At 48.1% G+C, this 18,886-nt stretch overlaps 1 protein-coding gene across 6 annotated transcripts in view; it reads left to right on the top strand.

The window, feature by feature from the left end:
* Positions 1-18,886, top strand: part of YPEL2 (yippee like 2) — an 87,308-nt gene that overhangs the window by 21,139 nt on the left and 47,283 nt on the right. For 2 of the 6 annotated variants that reach the window (XM_043482681.1, XM_043482696.1), the window contains exon 2: positions 1,345-1,658. In XM_043482681.1, the coding sequence (XP_043338616.1) occupies positions 1,542-1,658 (117 nt within the window). In that variant the 5' untranslated portion in view covers positions 1,345-1,541. Of the gene's footprint in view, positions 1-1,344; positions 1,659-4,411; positions 7,623-11,079; positions 11,171-18,886 lie in introns of those variants that run through there. The other 4 variants (XM_043482713.1, XM_043482705.1, XM_043482689.1 and 1 more) reach the window with 4 other exon arrangements.

The raw sequence follows: 18,886 nt of genomic DNA, 5'->3' as shown, positions 1-18,886 counted from the left end.
CGAACATCCAGATGGATCCCAGGCATAATGCGGCAAGGAAGATCTGATTTTGTTTGTCTTCCTCCCCCGTCTCTCTAAATAATTTTATCTTCAAAGCATGACGCAGGCGTTAATTAACACTCTGGCTCTCCTGGGAGGTAGGCAAGTGGGAACACCACCCCCGTTAGTGAAGAGTGAAGCCCAGGGAATAGGTAGATCCAGAAGCCTTAGGTGTGTGAGCCGCAGAGAAGCAGAATGGGTTTCAGCCCTTGGGGTTTTGCCCTCAGACCTTTAACTGGACATAACCCGGGAGCCACCCCTCCGTGTCCTTATTCTCCATGGGAATCACAAAGCTGAGGCTGTGGTAGGAGAAATACTTGGTACTGTAGGGTGAGTAATGGAAAGTTTGAGTGTTGAAGAGAAATTCTGATCAGACTCACTGTTATTGTGAATTTGAAATGCAGGAGTCTGATTCTGCCATTAGTTGCCTTCATTTTACTTGCTTAAAAACAAATGCGCTGAGCATCTCCTTCTGGACAAGGTATTACAAAGAGAATCATTTCTCAAAAGGACTGCCTGGCCATGAGGGATCCTCTTGGTTGGGAACTTGATCCTTTGTATCCTGTGTTTTGTTTATACGCACAAGGGACCATGGGGTTTGTTGCCTCTTCAGATGGTGGTAACTTCAACTGCTGGAGGACTCCTGGCATTTGGAGATGAATACACATCTATCTGTGAATTGTTGACTGTAGGAAAGTCATTCATCTTGGCTGGATCAGGAGAATGGGACCCCCAAGGGTCCTCTCCCTGTGCTGTAAGTGGCATATCTTTAAGCCTGGCCTTTTCTGTAGCTGTGAGTTTTCCCTCGTAGCTCAGCAGCAAAAAATTTGCCTGCAATGCAGGAAATGCAAGTTTGATCCCTGAGTCGGGAAGATCCCCTGGAGAAAGGAAATGACAACCCACTCTAGTGTTCTTGCCTGGGAAATTCCATGGACAGAGGATCCCGGTGGGCTACAGTCCATGGAGTTGCAAAAGAGTCAGACGCAACTTAGTGGCTAAACAACCACCACGTCTAGGAAACTTCCCAGGAGTGGTGATCATGCCAGTTTGCTGGACGTTGGTAGAATAACTCCTGAGAGCCCCCAGTCGGCTCTGAATCTCCAGCTCTAGAACTGCAGCAACCGTGGGATCTCCACTGGTTTCTTTCTTACTCGTTGGGCATCTTGGCACAGCGCAGGAACGCAGAAGGGGGATCTTTTTGTGCTGTAAATGCTGCCCTCTCTCGGGTGGCAGTTGGACTCGGCTGGCTTTACAGGAAGCCCAGCTCCATCTAGCTAATGATATTCGCTTATCTTGGCCCTGCAGGCTGCTGAGAACCAGCCCGAGACCTCTGCTTGAGGGTCCTTCCTCTGAAGACATCACCAGTGTGTGGAGCCTGCCGCACACCCACCCCCCGCCAAACCACGGCCTTTACCTGCGTCTTTCGGTGTTTCCCGTGCGACCCGTCCTGTGGGAGTGCCTCGTGGGCCACCCCAGAGTTCACCCCCCGCTCAGCAGCGCCAATGGTGAAGATGACCAGATCCAAGACTTTCCAGGCTTATCTGCCTTCTTGCCACCGGACCTACAGCTGCATTCACTGCAGAGCCCACTTGGCCAATCACGATGAACTTATTTCCAAGGTACATGTTCGCTGCAGGCCCTCCTTGCCGACCTCGGGGGAGGGCGCTTCTGGGTTCGCAGACATGGACAAGCTCTCCCAAAGGGCCCGGGACGTTTGTATTCCTCCTTCTGTCCAGGGAGGGTGGATCTGCATGGCTGTCTCACTCAAAACTAAGAAAGAACTCGGAGTTGGGGGGGATACAGTACTAGTTTAATCTGTAATTTTGGAAAGTGGGTGTCATCCCTGTTGACATCCCCAGGTTGTGGGGAGAGGGGCCAAGGAGTGATTGGAGCCTTGCAGCCAGCTGGCCTGGCCTGGGTTGGCAGATGAACTCAACGTGGGGGCTGCCCGCCTGGAAAGGACTTCTGAGAAAGGTGGTAGGCAGGAGAGAGAAAGGTAGAGCAGTTAATGGCCGAAATGAGAGGGAATATTGCTTTTTAAGCTCCCGGGGACGGTTACCGGATGGTTTAGTTACTAAAGTGGGTGACCTTTGGGTGAGTCACAAGTGGCTTGGTGAAAGTTGACCCACTGGCTTGTGGGTCCCTTCAGGGCTTCTACGTGAGGTAACATGGCATGACATTTGATCACAATCAGAAGAAAGACAGGAACCCTGTTTTCCCTGAGGAGCCTTGACAACTGCTCCCTAAAGCTGGGGTGAGGGATTATTATTCATAACAAACACTAAGTGCCCCAGTGGGAGTCCAGACCCCGGCTCCTGCAAGCAGCGTTCTCAGGGCTGCTCCCTTCCTTCTGGCTCTGAGTTCCCAAGGGAGGAGAAACAGCTTTGCTAGGCTGCATGAAAAGGAAGAAGAGCTCAGGGGGGACTTGTGCCTTTATAGGTGACCCGTGGGAGCTGGCTCCGAAGGACCCCGGAGCCAGTGCTCTGTGGCAACCTGGACGGGTGGGGTGCGCAGGGAGCCGGGAGGGGACATACCTGTCCCTGATGCTCGTGCATGTTGATGTGTGGCAAAAATCATCACAATTTTGTAAAGTAGTTATCCTCTAATTAAAAAAAAAAAAAAGCATTCTTTGGGAATGGCTACCCACTCCAGAACTCTTGCCTGAAGAATTCCATGGACGGAGGAGCCTGGCGGGCTATAGTCCATGGAGTCGCAGAGAGTCGGACACGACTGAGCAACGAACACTTTCACTTTCACACTTGAAGAATGTAGACTTCATATCGTTGAAGTGAAAAAAAGAAAAGAAACTTTTATGCTAACTCAGACTAAGTTAAAAAAAAAACAACCCAGTGTTCTTGATCTGTTTACAAGAGGTGCTAGAAAAGATGGCGCCCGCTCCCCGCCTCTGGCTCAGTGAGCCGCCGCCGGAGGGAGGAAGGGCCGGCCGTCACAGAGAGTGCCGTCCAGCTGGCCGGGCTGACAGGAAGCGGGGGAGCCGCGCCAACAGCCTCGTCTGGTGGCGGCGACCCACGAATCAGGGCTGCAGCTGGGTCGGCTCCTCCTAGGCCCCTCCCAGGCTCTGGGATCACCCCAGACCTGGAACCCCGACCGGCCCTTCTCTAGGTCTCTGCTGCTCACTCTCCTCGGCGCCGTTCATGTTCCGGCCAGCCTATAGCTTCCTCCCCTGTCAGCCAGACTCATCTTGTCTCAGATTGCTCTTGGATCTTTTGGGAACCCCCTGAGTCTGGAGGTTTGGATGTGGGGAGGCTGTATCAGTGAGAGGAGAGAGGTGGTCAGTCCTTTTTGCTTTGGAAGGGGGCCTGCAGGCTTGGAGGGGAAAAAACATGTGAGTTGTCCTGTTCCTGGAAGTCTCCAGAGAAAGCGGAAGCCAAGATGTCTTTTTAACTTGAGGGAGAGGTGCTGTGTGTCCTAAGAAATGGAGGTAACCGTAAACTGTGTGTAGGTACCTTCCGAGTACAGAGGACTGCTGCCTAACACTGTATAAATAGTACCTCACTCATTCCCTCCTAAGATGCCTTTGAGGTAGGTGATGCTAGTCATATATTATATGGAGGGAGAAGTTGAGATGCATACAAGTTGTCCAAGAACTCAAGTCTTGAGTTCTCAAAGAAGAGAGGGCAATGACTTTGAGCGTGTTCGGGAAGAATTTCTGGAAGAAATTTGCGCTGGGCCTTGTTAAGGTGAGCAGAAGGAAGTATGTGGGGGTGGTATTGGCCATCAGAGTGATGTCCTACTTCTGTGGCCTGGTGCACATGGCCTTAGATGATCTGGCAGAGCCTAGCTTTAGAGTTAGGGTACCTTGCTTAATGTTCTAGTTCAATTCAGTTGCTTAGTCATGTCCGACTCTTTGCAACCCCACGGACTGCAGCACGCCAGGCCTCCCTGTCCATCACCAACTCCCGGAGTTTACTCAAACTCATGTCCATAAAGTCAGTGATGCCATCCAACCGTCTCATCCTCTATCGTCCCCTTCTCCCGCCTTCAATCTTTCCCAGCATCAGGGTCTTTACCAAGGAGTCAGTTCTTCGCATCAGGTGGTCAAAGTATTGGAGTTTCAGCTTCAGCATCAGTCCTTCCAATGAATATTCAGGACTGATTTCCTTTAGGATGGACTGGTTGGATCTCCTTGCCATCCAAGGGACTCTCAAGAGTCTTCTCCAACACCACAGTTCAAAAGCATCAATTCTTTGGCACTCACCTGTCTTTATAGTCCCACTCTCACATCCATACATGACCACTGGAAAAACCATAGCTTTGACTAGATGGACCTTTGTTGGCAAAGTAATGTCTCTGCCTTTTAATATGCTGTCTAGGTTGGTCATAGCTTTTCTTCCAAGAAACAAGTGTCTTTTTAATTTCATGGCTGCAGTGATTTTGGAGCCCCCAAAAATAGTCTGTCAGTTTCCATTGTTTCCCCATCCATTTGCCATGAAGTGATGGGACCAGATGCCATGATCTTAGTTTTCTGAAGGCTCAGTTTTAAGCCAAAGGGTCATTGTTGATTCCTTTCTTACTGCTGCCCCCTTTCCCCCTCCCCCTGCACCCAGTCCCCATATCCAATCCACAGGTAAGTCCTGTTAGCTCTGCCCTCAAAAAAGATATTTCAAATCTGGCCAGTTTTCGCTATCTTCCCTTGTCTGGACTCCAGCAATGAGCTCTTTTTAACTGGCTTCCTTACTTTCACTCATGCATCTTACAGCACATTTCCGAGAAGAGCCACAAGGATCTTTTCAAAGTGTAAAGATGTTGCAGGTCCTCTGCTTAAAATCCTGAAGTTAGAATAAAATTCAACCTTCAAAGCCTTACTCGCTGATGTACCTGCAGTCTTACTAACTTTTTTCATGGCCTTAGATGATCTGGCAGAGCCTAGCTTTAGAGTTAGGGTTCATTGCTTAATGTTCTAACCTCTTGGCATATCCAGCAGCATTTCCCTGGACTTGCAGATAGGGGTATCTCAGGCCTCTGTGCCTCAGCCAGGAGCATCCATTTTTCTTTTTTTGGCCATGCTGCACGCTGTTATGCGATCTTAGTTCCCCGACCAGGAATCGAACCCATAACCCCTGCATTTCTGAAGCATAGAGTTTTAATCACTGGGCTGTCATTTTTCTTTACCTCCTTCCTCTCTCCGAGGGGCTCTTACACATCCTTTTCCTCCTGGGGCCGTATCCTATGAGCTTTGTATCTTTGGGTCAGAACCTGGCTCACGTCAAGAGCTCAATAAATGATCAAATAAACAGATGGATGGCTCTTTTGGGCCTGGGGAGAAGACAAGTGATGAGCAAAAAAAGAGTTGATGTCCTCCTTCCTACACCTTTTGGGGAAGAAAGCCTCCTTCACAAGTCCAGGCCAAAGTCAGCACAGGCTTTAGTTTCATTGGCTACAATCGGTGCACAGATGGGGCGCATTGGGGCTTGATGATTTAAAGAGCTGGGTTAAATTCCTGACTGCGGGGAGAGCGAGGGAACTGTGGCTGGCATCGCACAAAGATTCCTTTATTTCATTCCACAGCCACCCCCGGCGTTAAATAATCTATAGATTTCTTATGCAAGTCTGCTTAACGGAAAGATCGTTGCCCCAGCCCCCTCCCTGGAAAACAGGCCTTTCTTTTCATTTTGTTTCTCTCTTCCATTTAAGAAAGTTCAGGGAGAGAATGTTTCTCCTGTTCTCCCCTCTTGACATAATCTCCTATGTGGTTTCAGAATCCACCCAGTGGGAGTTAGGAGCTGGGAAGCAACTAACTGGAGCAGCAGTGTAATTAAATGATACTTTGTCCTTGTAATAGAGCCTTTCATCTGGAAGCTTGACGTTCCATTGTTTGGGGTTTTGTTTTGTTTTAAGTGAGTCTGCCTTCACTATGGAGAAGGCGACACAAAGGTGCAGAGAACTAAAGCTCCGGGGCCAGCAGAGAGCTGGGAACAGAATCGGGACTTCAGGCTTCCTTCTTATCAACGTAGCTAAGCCTCCATGGAAATGTGTAGTTGTCAGGTCTTGAACAATTAGGGTCCGTTTTGATACGGTGGTAGAAAGACTCCTGCACTGGGCTTTCTGTCTTCCCAGCTCTCTCTAGATTCCTAGAGGCCTCGTTGCCTGGAATCAGCTGTCCAACCTCTGAGTCTCACTTTCTCACCAATAAAATGAGTAATATTTGCTGTGTCGATGGCTAGCAGTTAGCACTTGTTGTGTGCTTACTACGTGCCATGGCCCTAACAGCCCTAGGAGGTAGCCCTACCTTGTTTGAGTGTCGGGGGAGCAGGTTTACCTCACTGGGTTGTTATGAGACTGGATGAGATCATGGATGTGTGGGTGGTTTGCAAATCACAAAGCTCTATGCAAATATAAAGTTGTCCCTTTGCTTCTCTTGGTCTTGCTGTCCCCCAAAAAAAAAAAAAAAAAAAAAGTCAAGGAGATGGGTGGACAGGATTGTTACTGCCTGACACTAAGCAAATTGACTTTATACCAAGATAGTTTTGCTTTAGAACGTGGAGCATAGGAGTTGGATTTGCAAGGCTAAGAAGAGGACAGCAAAGCTGTGTGTGTTGGCAGAAAGGTAACAGCATTTGCTCTGTAGGATGCTGGGGATGGGGGGGTGCCGGGAGGGGATGCTGCTTTTTGAATCGATGACAGAGCTATCTAGGGAATGTGCTGAGGCCTCCTACAATTGCTTTCTTAGGGGGTGTTGTGGTCTAAATGCTGAAGTGTTTGCACTCATAGGTATTTTGAGTTGGCACGAGGAATTGCTCACGCTGTTGTTTCTCACTTAATGGTGCAAGTCACAGTATAAAAATATACTTTGGTTATAAAATAATAATAGTTTACATCAGAGCAGTTGCCCACCCCCCCCCCACCCCAGTGAAAACAATCTAATGCTCACTTCAGTGGATGCTATCTATCACGGCAACCTGGATCTTCACAAAGCCTTTCCTGAAAAACTCTTTCGTCCTTCCCTCACCTCCTTCCTGCTAGCCCTTGGATAGGCTGGCAAGGAGGCCACTTAAGAACGGTGAATTGGACTAATCTACCGTGAACCCACTTGGGCACGTTGGCTTCATTCTGGGACACAGGTTGCTCTAAGCACCCTGGGTCCTTAGAGGGAAGGTGTCGGAGGCTGGTGCCTCCGTGACCAGCTGAGGTTACCCAGCCCGGTCTCCACCTCACCCCCTGCACTGCTCAGTGTGGGAGCAGCTGGGCCTCCTTGTGAGGCTGCAGCCTCATTAGGAGGCAGGTTCTTTTTGTTCCCTCTGGGGTTCCTTTGGGCTCATAGTGGTGGCCTTTGGGTTTTTCCTTCCTGCCTAGACACTAAATGCAGCATCACTGTGAGAAAAGTGGCAGGGAGGAAGGTGCTCTGAAGTCTTGTATTGACCTGGTGGCAGCTGAGAGGCCCACTTGCCCATCGCCGCTTCTCAACACAGTGTTCTACACCAGTGGCTCCCAAAAAGTCTTGTTCCCCCAACACAATGATGACTTAGAGATTGTGGACAAAAGCAGGGTACCGTCCAGTCCTGTCAACTCTACCTGTCAAGGATGTATCTGTCTTCATTCCCACCACCCGCCAGCTTGTACAGGTAATAAAACTCTCTCTCCAAAATGATAATGCAGTTATTTTTGTCCTGAAAACCTCATGTGAAAAATAAATACAGGAACAGAATTTCTAAAAAAAACAAAAAAAAAACAAAAAAAAAACTACACATTTCTTTTTCTCTAAGTGCCCTGGAAAATGTTATAATAAGCATTGGATTGTATTAGCTGTATTAGTGACCACTGTGTCACATTAAATGGCATAATTCCTAAAGAACACATGCAGTAAGACATGGGTCTTGAAGATAATTCTGTGAGCTTACCTAATTTGCAAAATATGTCAAATTGTAATTTTATTAGTTGAGCAGTTTTGGTATCCAGTGATAACAGTTATTTTTTACAAAAAAAAAAAAAACGAATTTAGTAAAATTAGTTTTTCATTCTAGCAGGAGGGGGAAAAGGCAGATTGCATATAAACATGTAAATGTCTCATTAAAAGTGTCCGTTTTTGTTTCTAAAATCCTGGAGACCCAGGACTAGAGTGATTGATGGGTTTTAAGAAACAAAAGGTTGAGAACAATCACCAATTTGGGACCCATGCCAAATAGCGGGTGCCTTTGCTTCTTTTGCAATGTTTGCAAAACACTGTCACATGTTTGTCAGTTTCCTAAAGAGCATTTCTGAGGTGCAGTGAAGGCAGAAGTGATAAATTATGGAAGTGTTCCAACATACACCAATACCCTAGTTTAAAGACACAATCAATTTTGCTTTTGTAAAGAGAATCCATATCCAACCTAAAGCTTGTTTTGCTCAACTGTTTGATCTTTGAAAGCTCTAATCTCCTGCTAATGAAGTGTTAGTTCTTGGGGGGTGGGCGGGGGAGCAGTGTGGGGTGGGGGTGGGGTTGCAGATGAGCTGTTGACCACCCAGGAAGGGGTGACAGGTGAACCATGTCTATACAGCAAATCTCCAAACAAAGGAATGTGGTTATAGTGTTTCTTGATGAAAAGAGATTATAGATTATAAAATATAATCTCTTACGGTATCTTCTCCCCATGGGGCAGAGATTGAATCAATTCAGGGTAAGATAAATCATAAGTTAGGCTGGTATAATTTGTATAGCATAATTGTTCAGAGTTGGGACCACCTTCCCTGGATATCAGAGGCCTCTGGTACACGTGGGTGATGGCAGTGGGGCCTGTGCCTGTAACTTGGTCATCTGTTTCATTGGCCGTGTTCTATTATTGCATGAATAGATATGTATTGTGGGGTGGTGGCGCACTGTACTAGTTGTGGGGTGTGTATGTGTGTGTGTGTGTGTGTGTGTGTGTGTGTGTGTGTGTGTGTGTGTGCGCGCGCGCGTGCGTGTATGTGCACGCGCGCACACGCTCAGTCGTGTCCTACTCTTGGACTCATGGACTATAGCCTGCCAGGCTCCTCTGTCCATGGAATTTTCCAGGCAAGAATACTGCAGTGGGTTGCCATTTCCTACTCCAGGGAGTCTTCCCAACCCAGGGACTGAACCTGCATCTCCAGCGTCTCCTGCATCGGCAGGCAGATAAGTCATCCACCCCCATTTTTTTTCCTTAGAACAATTTAACAAATTATACACGTATATTTAGAGGGCTTCCCTGGTGGCTCATAGCTCCGTTGGTAAAGAATCCACCTACAATGCAGGAGACCCTGGTTCAATTCCTGGGTCCTGAAGATCTTTAAAGTCTTTATTGACTTTTGTCTTTATTTTAATTTTATTATTTTAACTTTTATATAATTAAAGACACCTTATGTCTTTAATTTTATTCAAAAAAGTCTTTATTGAATATTGCTTCTGTTTTATATTTTATTTTTTTGGCCATGAGGCACATGGGATCTTTGCTCCCCAACCAGGGATTGAACCTGTATCCCCTGCATTGGAAGGCAAATTCTTAACCCCTGGACCACCAGAGAAGCCCCCAAACTCCTTATCGTAGGTTCCAACTTAAATCTACTAATTTATATGCAAATACTATGCCATTTTATATAAGGGACTTCAGCATCCTTGAATTTTGATCTGTGAGGTGGACCAATCCCCTTCAGATACAGTAGAATGACTGTCTTTCACTTTATGTTTATCTTAGGTGCTGTCTCTCTCTTTTGGCTGTGCCTCAAGGCTTATGGTATATTAGCTCCCTGGCCAGGGGTTGAACCTGGGCACCAGCAGTGAAAGTGCCACGTCGTAACCCCTGGACCACCAGGGAATCCCACACCTTATGTTTATCTTAAAGCATTTATCACAGTGTAATGATGCATATCTCCCAGTAGCCTGTGAACTACTCATGGAGGTGATTGTGATGTCATCTTTGTGTCTCTGGCCCCTGGCACAGCTTTTAAATACTGGCCAATTTCCAGGGAGTATCTGTGCAAATAACTTGTTAGTTCTCTCAGAGAAAGACAATAAGGGGCTCTACATCTGGGGTCTCTGGGCTGACTTCAAAGGGTCCCTGAAATTGTATGTTTAATTCTACATTTATGTATATTTTTCTAGGGAAGTTTCCATAGCTTTCATTAGATTCTCAAAGGATTCTTGATGAAAAACTCTATAGGTCTATCTTTCTAGAAACGAAAGTTCTAGGAAGACTTGGTAGGAGTGATACTGAGATGTCCCTTGAAGCAAGAACCTAGATGTGTGGAAGTGGATGGGGAGGGACTTGTAAAAGGAGCGTCATGAACAAAGAAGTGAAGGCCCGGAGTGTGTGGGGAGGGGTCATCCTTTTGGGTCACACAGTGAGGAACTGTGTGAATACGGATTGAAGCCAGGTTGTTGGGAGAAGAGAAGTTGGGACTTTATTCTGCTGGCAGTTGGGTGCCACTGAAGGCTTTTGAGCATGTAATGCCCTGACCAGAGCCTGGCTTTCAGATGGCAGATGTCACGGTGTCGTAGGTGAACTACTGAAGAAGAAACCAGACCTGAGGGAACGAGCGCATACGCGCTGCAGTGGTTGCAGGTGGTTCATGCACGTGGTGATCATCAGGTGCAGACCGTTGACCACTGCTTGGGAAAGAGCTGTAAGCATTCTAGGGCTTAGAAAAATTTGCTCTATCATTTATAGCGACGAACAAGAGGAACTGAGTTCAGGAAGTCACACTCTTTGGATGGGAGGCAGACCTGTCCTACACTCTGTGAAAATTAATGATCTGGGCATAAGCAGAATTGCTCACCAATTTATTATCAAAGGAGCTGCTGGAGATCAAGTCGAGTGAATCATCTTGTGTTGTTTGCTGCAGACTGCAGGCAGCTGGAGCACAAATCTGCTCAAATGCGGTCCTTTCTATGTGGTTGCTTTAAATACCAAAAGGAAATGTTGACTTGAGCTATGAGGCGTACCCTGAAAATTAACTCTGCGGTTTGCAGATGCCTGTAAGGTTTCAATCCTAAGATTGGTTTGTGCATTTGTGTGTTGGCCTTCAGCAAGGACACCGGTGATTGCAAGCTTTGTTCCTTGTGAAAATCCAAACTCTTTTCAGCAGGGCCCTCTCCCTGGGAAGCAGGCGGTGGAAGCAGAACCCCATCCCCATGTTTTGTTGGAGCGCCAGCACTCTCGAGGTCTCTGGAATGGTAAAGCTGCACCGTTGCCTCTTTGGTTGTTTGTATTTTGGGACCTGACTGGAATCCACCATCATATGCTGATTGTTCATTTCAGTAATATTTTTTTGTGTTTCAGATGACATGCCAGGCCTAGGCTGGGTTCTAGGGATAGGGAGAAGCAGCCTACTGAGATCACAACATTCAGGGAGCCTGTGATCTCTGGGCTACATGGAAACATAAGGCTCACTGGGAGGGCAGAAGAGTGTTACAGATGAGGTTGTATTGGTGACCTGGAAAACACAGGATGGAAAATCTACATTGTTGCTGTTAACTATTATTTATAGAAGATCTACCATGTACTTGGGACTCCTTACTTTACAACGGCCCCTCAAGGTGGGAATTAGGTGACTTGCCTAAGGCCATGGGGTAGTCAGAAATGGAATACAGGTCTAGATGGGTCTCTGCCCTCTTAACCATAGTTTGACCTAGGTAGCTCCTTTGGCACTGTTTTCTGGGTCTTGTTAATATTGGTGGTCAATCCTGTTCCTCTTCCCCTCCTGTCATTTTTCTTTCCTGGAAAATCCTTCTTTTTCTCTAGTGTCTACTCATTCTTGAAGACCAGCTTAAGTATTTTCTAGGATGTCTTCCTGGATACAGGGTCCTCTCCCTCCACTGAACATCAGTGGTACTCACCGCCTGGTGGTTTTGTTCTTTGAGCAATCAGTCATGACTGTCTTGTGATAATATAGTCTATATGATTGTGATTACATCATACATCATGTGTACTTTTATGTGTAATCGTCTGGTTTCCTAATAAGATTCTAAATGACCCGGAGTCATAGACTCTCTGAGTATTAGAGGCTTTGAACCAGGGTGTTTCTAGTTCTGCTCATCATGTTACAGGTTAGGAAACCAAGGCCCGGAGAAACCAAGTGCCTCTTGACTCTGCACTTTGCCACCTCCTCCCTGCCACACACACCACCTTCCACTTAACAGGTGCTTGAAAATGCTAAAGGCAGCCCTGGAGGAGAGTACAGGCAGCCAGAAGAAGGACAGTATCAAGCCGTGCGATCTTGGGCAAGACTGTTCTCTCAGGCTCTCCTTTTTCTTCATCCATCCAAGCTTTAGATCAGACTGTCACTGAAGGTTCCCTCCACCTTCCCCATCCTCTGATTCTATTAATAAGATAGCAGCAGGAGATGATGCGAGGCAACATAACTCAGTGGTTAACAGTATATAACATTTGAGTCAGGCTACGCAGGTTCAAACCTGGCCTCCTCACCTAAATAGTTATGTAAGCTAAGCAACTCCTGGGTTGCTCTCGGTGCTCTCATTGGGAAAGTGGGAATCATGTTCATCTTAGATGTCTCTAAGATTTTTTTTGTGGACATTAAGTGAGGTAATCAGTATAAAGTACTTCTCACGGTGCCTGGCCTATCGGAAATGCTCGGTAAATGTTGTTTTCTGTGCACATCACTAAGCAAAGTGAAAGTGTTAGTTGCTCCGTGGTGTCCGACTCTTTGCCATCCCATGGACTCTAGCCCACCAGGCTCTTCTGTCCATGGGATTTCCCAGGCAAGAATAATGGAGTGGGTTGCCATTTCCTCCTCCAGGGAAAAACTCTGAGACCCAGAGATAGAACCCAGGTCTCCAGCATTGCAGGCAGATTCTTTGCCATCTGAGGCACCAGGGAAGCCTAAGCAAAAACCAAACAGAAAGTGACAAAGAGACGCAGGTCCTGTCGCCGTCACCCGTCACAGTGCCGGGGTGACAGCCGCAGCAGCAGCTTCCATCCTGCTCTTGGGGTTTACCTGCAGGTAGCTGGGAGGCCTCTCTGGAGTTTAAACAGAAAAACCAGCCCCCTGCCCTCTTCCCCTCCAGTCTGCGCAGTGGTGTGATTTTGCCCGTGAACCACACGTCGGACAGTTTCAGAGACCTCGAACTACCATGATAGCCGCAGCAGCCCAGGCAGCTGGGAGAGAATTCGGGGCCTCAGTGTGGGAGCAGCAGCTCAGAATTGCTCATCAGTTTGGTTCACCTTGTGATGCTCCATGGTGGGTGTAGGGCAAGATGCTGTTTTTCTTATCTTTCAAAAACAAAACCGAGAAAAAAAGCATCTCTGATACCTTTGTTTTCAAAGCACTCAGCCAGCTACCAGGGGGAGGATTTGACTCGGTGACCCAGAGTATTATCTCTGGGGTCAGGGCTGTCTTGCCAAGGAGAACCTCAGCTCCGGGTTCCCTCCCCTCCCTGCCTATTGCTGGTGGCTGGACAGTGACTCAGAGGAGGAGGAGGCGGGGAGGAAGAGAGGAGGAGACAGCTCCGCCAGCTGCTGCAAAAAACAACATCTCATCCGTCCATCACCTCCCTCCCCTCCAGACCACAGTGAGGACAGGGGGCAGCGCGGGTGGCCCTGATTCTCCCCTACCCCTCACGCCTAACACCTTTGGGTCTCTGAAGGGATGGTTTACGGTTGTCAAAAGGGAAATTATCTACCTTCGGAGGGCCTGGGAAATTCCTTTTCTTCCCTGTTAGGACTGGTTCCACCAAGAGCCTTCACTGTAGCGTCAGCTCTTACAGATGAATGAGGAGAAGCACATCCCCTGGCAGGGGAAATGGCAGGCCAACTCCAGGATTCTTGCCTGGAGGATCCGTGGACAGAGGAGCCTGATGGGCTATGGTCCATAGGGTTGTAAAGAGTCGGACACGCCCGAGCACACACACAAAAGCAAACGGTCTCGGTGTGAAACCTCCTGTGCTAAGCCCTGCCGGTTCGGAGTTCAGCGAGCACCTCTGACCTGTTAGATATTGGGGAGACAGCCTTGCCTTCACCCAGCTCGCACGCAGAATCCTTTGGTTACTAGCAAGCCCACTGTCTGAAGAAGCAGCCGGTGGCAGGACAAGTGGGGAACTCCATCTTGAGGGTTGGCTGGAGCAGCTGAGAAGCCAACATTTCCATATCATCTTCTGTCCCGTTTGCCTGGTTTTCAGGAGATGCCAAATGTGTCCCGCTCGCCCTCTGATTGCCCCCGCTCCCCCCACTGCAGCGTGGCCCCGAGTGTAAAACTGCCGCCTGGGATCTGCTGGTAGTGTGTGGTGGCCAGTGACCCAGGCCTGCGGTTCTCAGGTGTCCTTGGAGGAATGTCTGCTCTTAGGATCAGGCCTCTCTCGCCCTGGGGTGGTGGCTGCCTTGCACGCTTCACCCGCAGCCGGTCCCTCCCCTGTACGTGCCAGACGTGCCACCGGGCAGGCGGGGCTCCGAGGAGTCCTTTGAGGTCCCTCCCAGACAGATTCACCCAGGAAACCCAAGGGGAGAGGAAGTGAGAAAAACCAGACTTCCCGGAGCTCCTCTAAGCCCCAAGTCTCCGTATATCTTGATCCTCCCCTTTGCAGGAGAAAGAAAAACAAAACAAAGTATATCTGTGGGGAAGGAGAGAGGTCCTCCCAGTCTCTCTCCTCCTCTATAAAAACACCAGGCCAGGCTGCCCTGGGCAGGTGTCGGGTAAGCAGGGAGGAAGGAAAGCTGATAAGATAAGGTCTGACAAATCTAGGTCAGCAGGCTGCTGCCAGACACCTGTGTGACTAGTCACCTTGAAACTGACGAGAGGGAGGGTGGACCTTTGTTCAGGGTTCAGGCCCAGACTAGCTGGACCTTGTTTGTCTGTTTATTTAATAAACATTGCTTGAGTACCATTAAACCAAGCCAAGTCATGTGCTCGGGTGCCCCAGGCCCCTGTGTGTGTCTCTGATAGGGAAAATCTCCTCCTGGATCCCAGGCCGGGAACCAGAGCTAAAAAAAGCAATGACATCATGCAAAAGCCAGTCTGGTCCACTGACTTCCAGAGTGGGGGCAGCCAGTCCCTTGGTAGTAGGGCGGGCCTGTTTGGAGTCTTCATTCCCTGTTCCTTCAGCTAGATCAGGGGTCAGCAAAACTTTTCCTGTAAAGGCCAGATAATACATAGTTAAGGCTCTGCGGGCCATATGGTCTCAACTGTGTGTGCGCTTGCCAAGTCGCTTCAGTCGTGTCCGACTCTTTGTGACCTCTTGGACTATAACCCACCAGGCTCCTCTGTTCATGGGATTCTCCAGGCAAGAATACTGGAGTGGTTTGCCATTTTCTTCCCCAGGGGATCTTCCCAACCCAGGTATCGAATCCATGTCTCATATCTCCCGCATTGGCAGGCGGGTTCTTTACCACTACTGCCACCTGGGAAGCCCCTCAACTCTGCAGTCATAGAAAATTCATAAACGAGTCAACCTGATTATGTTCCGGTAGCACTTTATTCACAAGACAGGTGAGAGGCCCCATTTGGCCCTAGAGGACTGTTTGCTGACCCCTGATGATTGGAATGACCGTTATGAGATCGGTGTTGGAAGAATGGGTCAATGTGATTTCAGGAGGTGTCCCAGATCAACAGGGGAGCTCCGTTTGGTAGGGATAGTACAGGAGTTGATGGACGCTGTTCAGTGTCATGGTCTGATTGGCGCCAGGGAAATCCTCTGCACGGGCCAAACTGCATCCTCAGCCATCTAGTGCACTGGTTCCCACCAAAGGTTACACGGTGAGTGAGCCAGACAGTGCCTGTAGTTTCAAACAATCTCATCACTTCCGTGGGAAAACAGCGTGGTGCCCTGTGGGTGGCGAGTCATTGGCACCACCTTACGAGCCCTGAGTGAAGAGTCAGGCCACCTCTGCCCTGGGGCCTGGCTTTGCCACTGAATGTTGAGTGTGGCCTTGGATAAGGCACATGACCTCTCTGACCATTCAGCGTTGTCCTGAGTACTGCCGTATGAGGCACTGGGAATACAGAAATGGACATGATAAAATTCTTGCCCTGAAGCAGCTCATGATCTAGTGGGCAAAAAGAAACAAGTTAACTATTACAGGCTGAAGTGAAACTCGGGCTTTGAATAGGTGATTATTTAGGCTGCTTACAGGGTCAGAGAGCAAGATGAGTGTTTACTAAGTGAACACGAAAGGGGAGTCCATTCCAAGCAGAGGCGTAGAAACGTCGTAGCGGAGATCCAGCCTAAAGGACCGCAGGTAAGAGATGGAGAGGGCAGGTAGAGGGAAGCAGAAGGTCAGCATGGGTGGATCACATGGGCCCAGAAGGCCAGGGAAGGAGTTTAGACACAATTCTGTATGCTGCATGCTCTGGGGAGCCACGAATAGTTTCCAAGTAAGGGAATAATAGCCTTTGGTTCCACTCAGCTTCTCTCTTAACTGCTCTAAACCGTATGCCTATGAGCTTTGTGTGAAGAGGAATGTTGATATTGTATAAAGTTAATAAGTGCTGATAATTAAGCCAGTGGCTGTAATTAATAACCAGGCCAGTCCATTCCTGGTGATGCTGTCAGCTAAACGGCAGCCAGATAAATTACTGGCCAACACCCAGCACCCGTGACTCTGAGATGAAGGCCTTTCAAAGTACTCTGGGACCTGGGTTATCTGGTTCGCTGGGTGAGATGCTCCCTCTCCTATGAATTCCTAGCTTCTTGAGCTCACTCACTGAGTCATCATAAGCAGGCCGTTGCAGCCTGCATGTATGGATTTTTTCCTATTACTTTCAAGGGAGAACTGAGTTGCAGAATGCAGATGACTTTGGTGTATGTCCTTTTGAGGCTTAGGCCAGGGAAAAGTGAAGGAGGAGATTAAGTGGCTTCTACAGCCTTCATGTCTTTTAGGGTCTGAGAGTAGTTGAAACTGGCTTTGGAAAATGGAGATTCTTGGGCAGTGATTCCTAGGGCGGAGAGTACATCAGAATAACATGGGATAAAATGGCTGGTCTCCAGGTCCCAGGGATTCCTATTCTGTAGGTCTGACTGTCACTGGGAAGCCCCTACTAGGGGAAGGAAACAAGTCTCCTAGGACAGCAGCTTTAAGGAGGCACTCTATTTGGGCTTCCCCTGTGGCTCAGACAGTAAAGAATCTGCCTGCAATGCGGGAGACCCTAGTTAGATCCCTGGGTGGGGAAGATCCCCTGGAGAAGGGAATGGCAACCCACTCCAGTATTCTTGCCTGGAGAATTCCACAGACAGAGGAGCCTGGCAGGCTACAGTCCACAGGGTCATAAAGAGTCGGACACGACTGAGCGACTAACACTTTCACTCCATTGTAGGTTATTGTAAGATATTGAGTATAGTCCTCTGTGCTATACAGTAAGTCCTTGTTATTGGTGGTGGTGGTTTAGTCACTCAGTCATGTCCGACTCTTGCGATCCCATGGACTGTAGTCTGCCAGGCTCCTCTGTCCATGGGATTTCATTATATTTTAATGATTGAGTGGTATTCCATTGAACCACGTCTTCTTCATTCATTTGGCATGGACACTTAGGTTGCATCCATGTCTTGGCTCAAATCGTATATATGGGCTTCCCTGGTGGCGCTAGTGATAAAGAATCTGCCTGCCAGTGTAGGATTCATAAGGGACTTGGGTTTAGTCTCAGTCGATTTATACTACAGTCTTTTAGTTGTATTCATGTTTACAGTAGTCTTGTTTTCAGGTTCCTAAGGAATAAGACAGTATGTTCTAATGTCCTTTCTTTTGTGCTGAAGTGAATTTGTCACTGTTATCCTCTGTATTCTTTTTCCCCCCAAGACAAATAACCACTATTTGTTGACAGTTATAACCTTAAAGTTATTAATACTCTATTTTAGTATAATTTTTTAATTTATTAATTTTATTAAATAGTAAATACATTAAAATGATTTTATTTATATATTTATTAATAAAAATTTTAATGTTTATTTGATTAAAAAAAAAGAGAGAGAGACTTGGGTTCAATCTCTGGGTCTGGGAAGATCCCCTTGAGGAGGGAGGGCATGGCAGCCCACTCCAGTATTCTTGCCTAGAAATCCCATGGATAGAGGAGCCTGGCGGAAGTCAGGTTGACGGAAGTGACTTAGCACGCACATGAACATTGGGGTGCATGTATTTTTTCGAATCAGAATTTTCTCCAGATTTTCACCCAGGACTGTGACTGTTGGATCATATGGCAAATCTCTTTTTAGTTTTTAAAGGAGCCTCCGTACTGCTTTCCACAGTGGCTCCTCCAATTTACATTCCCATCAACAGTGTAGGGGGGGGTCCGTTTTCTCCTCTTGTTCCCATTTTCAGGTGAAGAAAGTGAGGCTTGGGCAAACTGAGTTGACCAAAGGGGACTCAGCTAGGAAACGGAAGTGGTAGAACCAGAGTTGGAATTCAGGTGTGATGCGCGCCCCGCCCCCGCCCCCTGCCCCCATTCATTCCCCAGCCCACTCCCCTAAGAGTTCTACCTGGAGGCCTGTTTCTTGCTCTGAATTAGCAGAGGAACTGAGAGCCCAGCCTCCTCTCTTGGTCCTTCCCTGGCTGTCTGCCTGGCTCTGAAATCTCCAGGTAACTTCCTGTTCCTGGGATTTAGCACTTGGACCAAACCCAACACCCCATATTTCCTTTTTCACTTGTTACTGGGTTTCCGGGTGCATACACAGCTGAGGCTCACTGGGGAAGGGGCAGAGGAAGGGCACCAGTGGTCCTCAGACGGGCCCAAGAAGAGTTCTTCTTTCTTAAGCTGTTTACCGATTAACTCCCATTGCTCCTGAAACCAGAAAGAAGAGGAACTCGAGAGTCAGCAGGGCTCAGAAGCCCTAATTAATTTGTGGTCCAACTGGGTCAGGGGGAGTGACCCTGGGCAGTGGCCTTTTTTTTTTTCCCCCAAGGACATGTCTGCTGAGGCTCACTGGGGCAGGGTTCCCTGCCATGAGGGA

Source organism: Cervus canadensis, chromosome 1 (genome assembly GCF_019320065.1).
Source record: "Cervus canadensis isolate Bull #8, Minnesota chromosome 1, ASM1932006v1, whole genome shotgun sequence".
NCBI classification, from domain to species: domain Eukaryota; kingdom Metazoa; phylum Chordata; class Mammalia; order Artiodactyla; family Cervidae; genus Cervus; species Cervus canadensis.
Note: the sequence above shows the minus strand (reverse complement) of the source record. Positions and strands in the feature narration are given on the sequence as shown.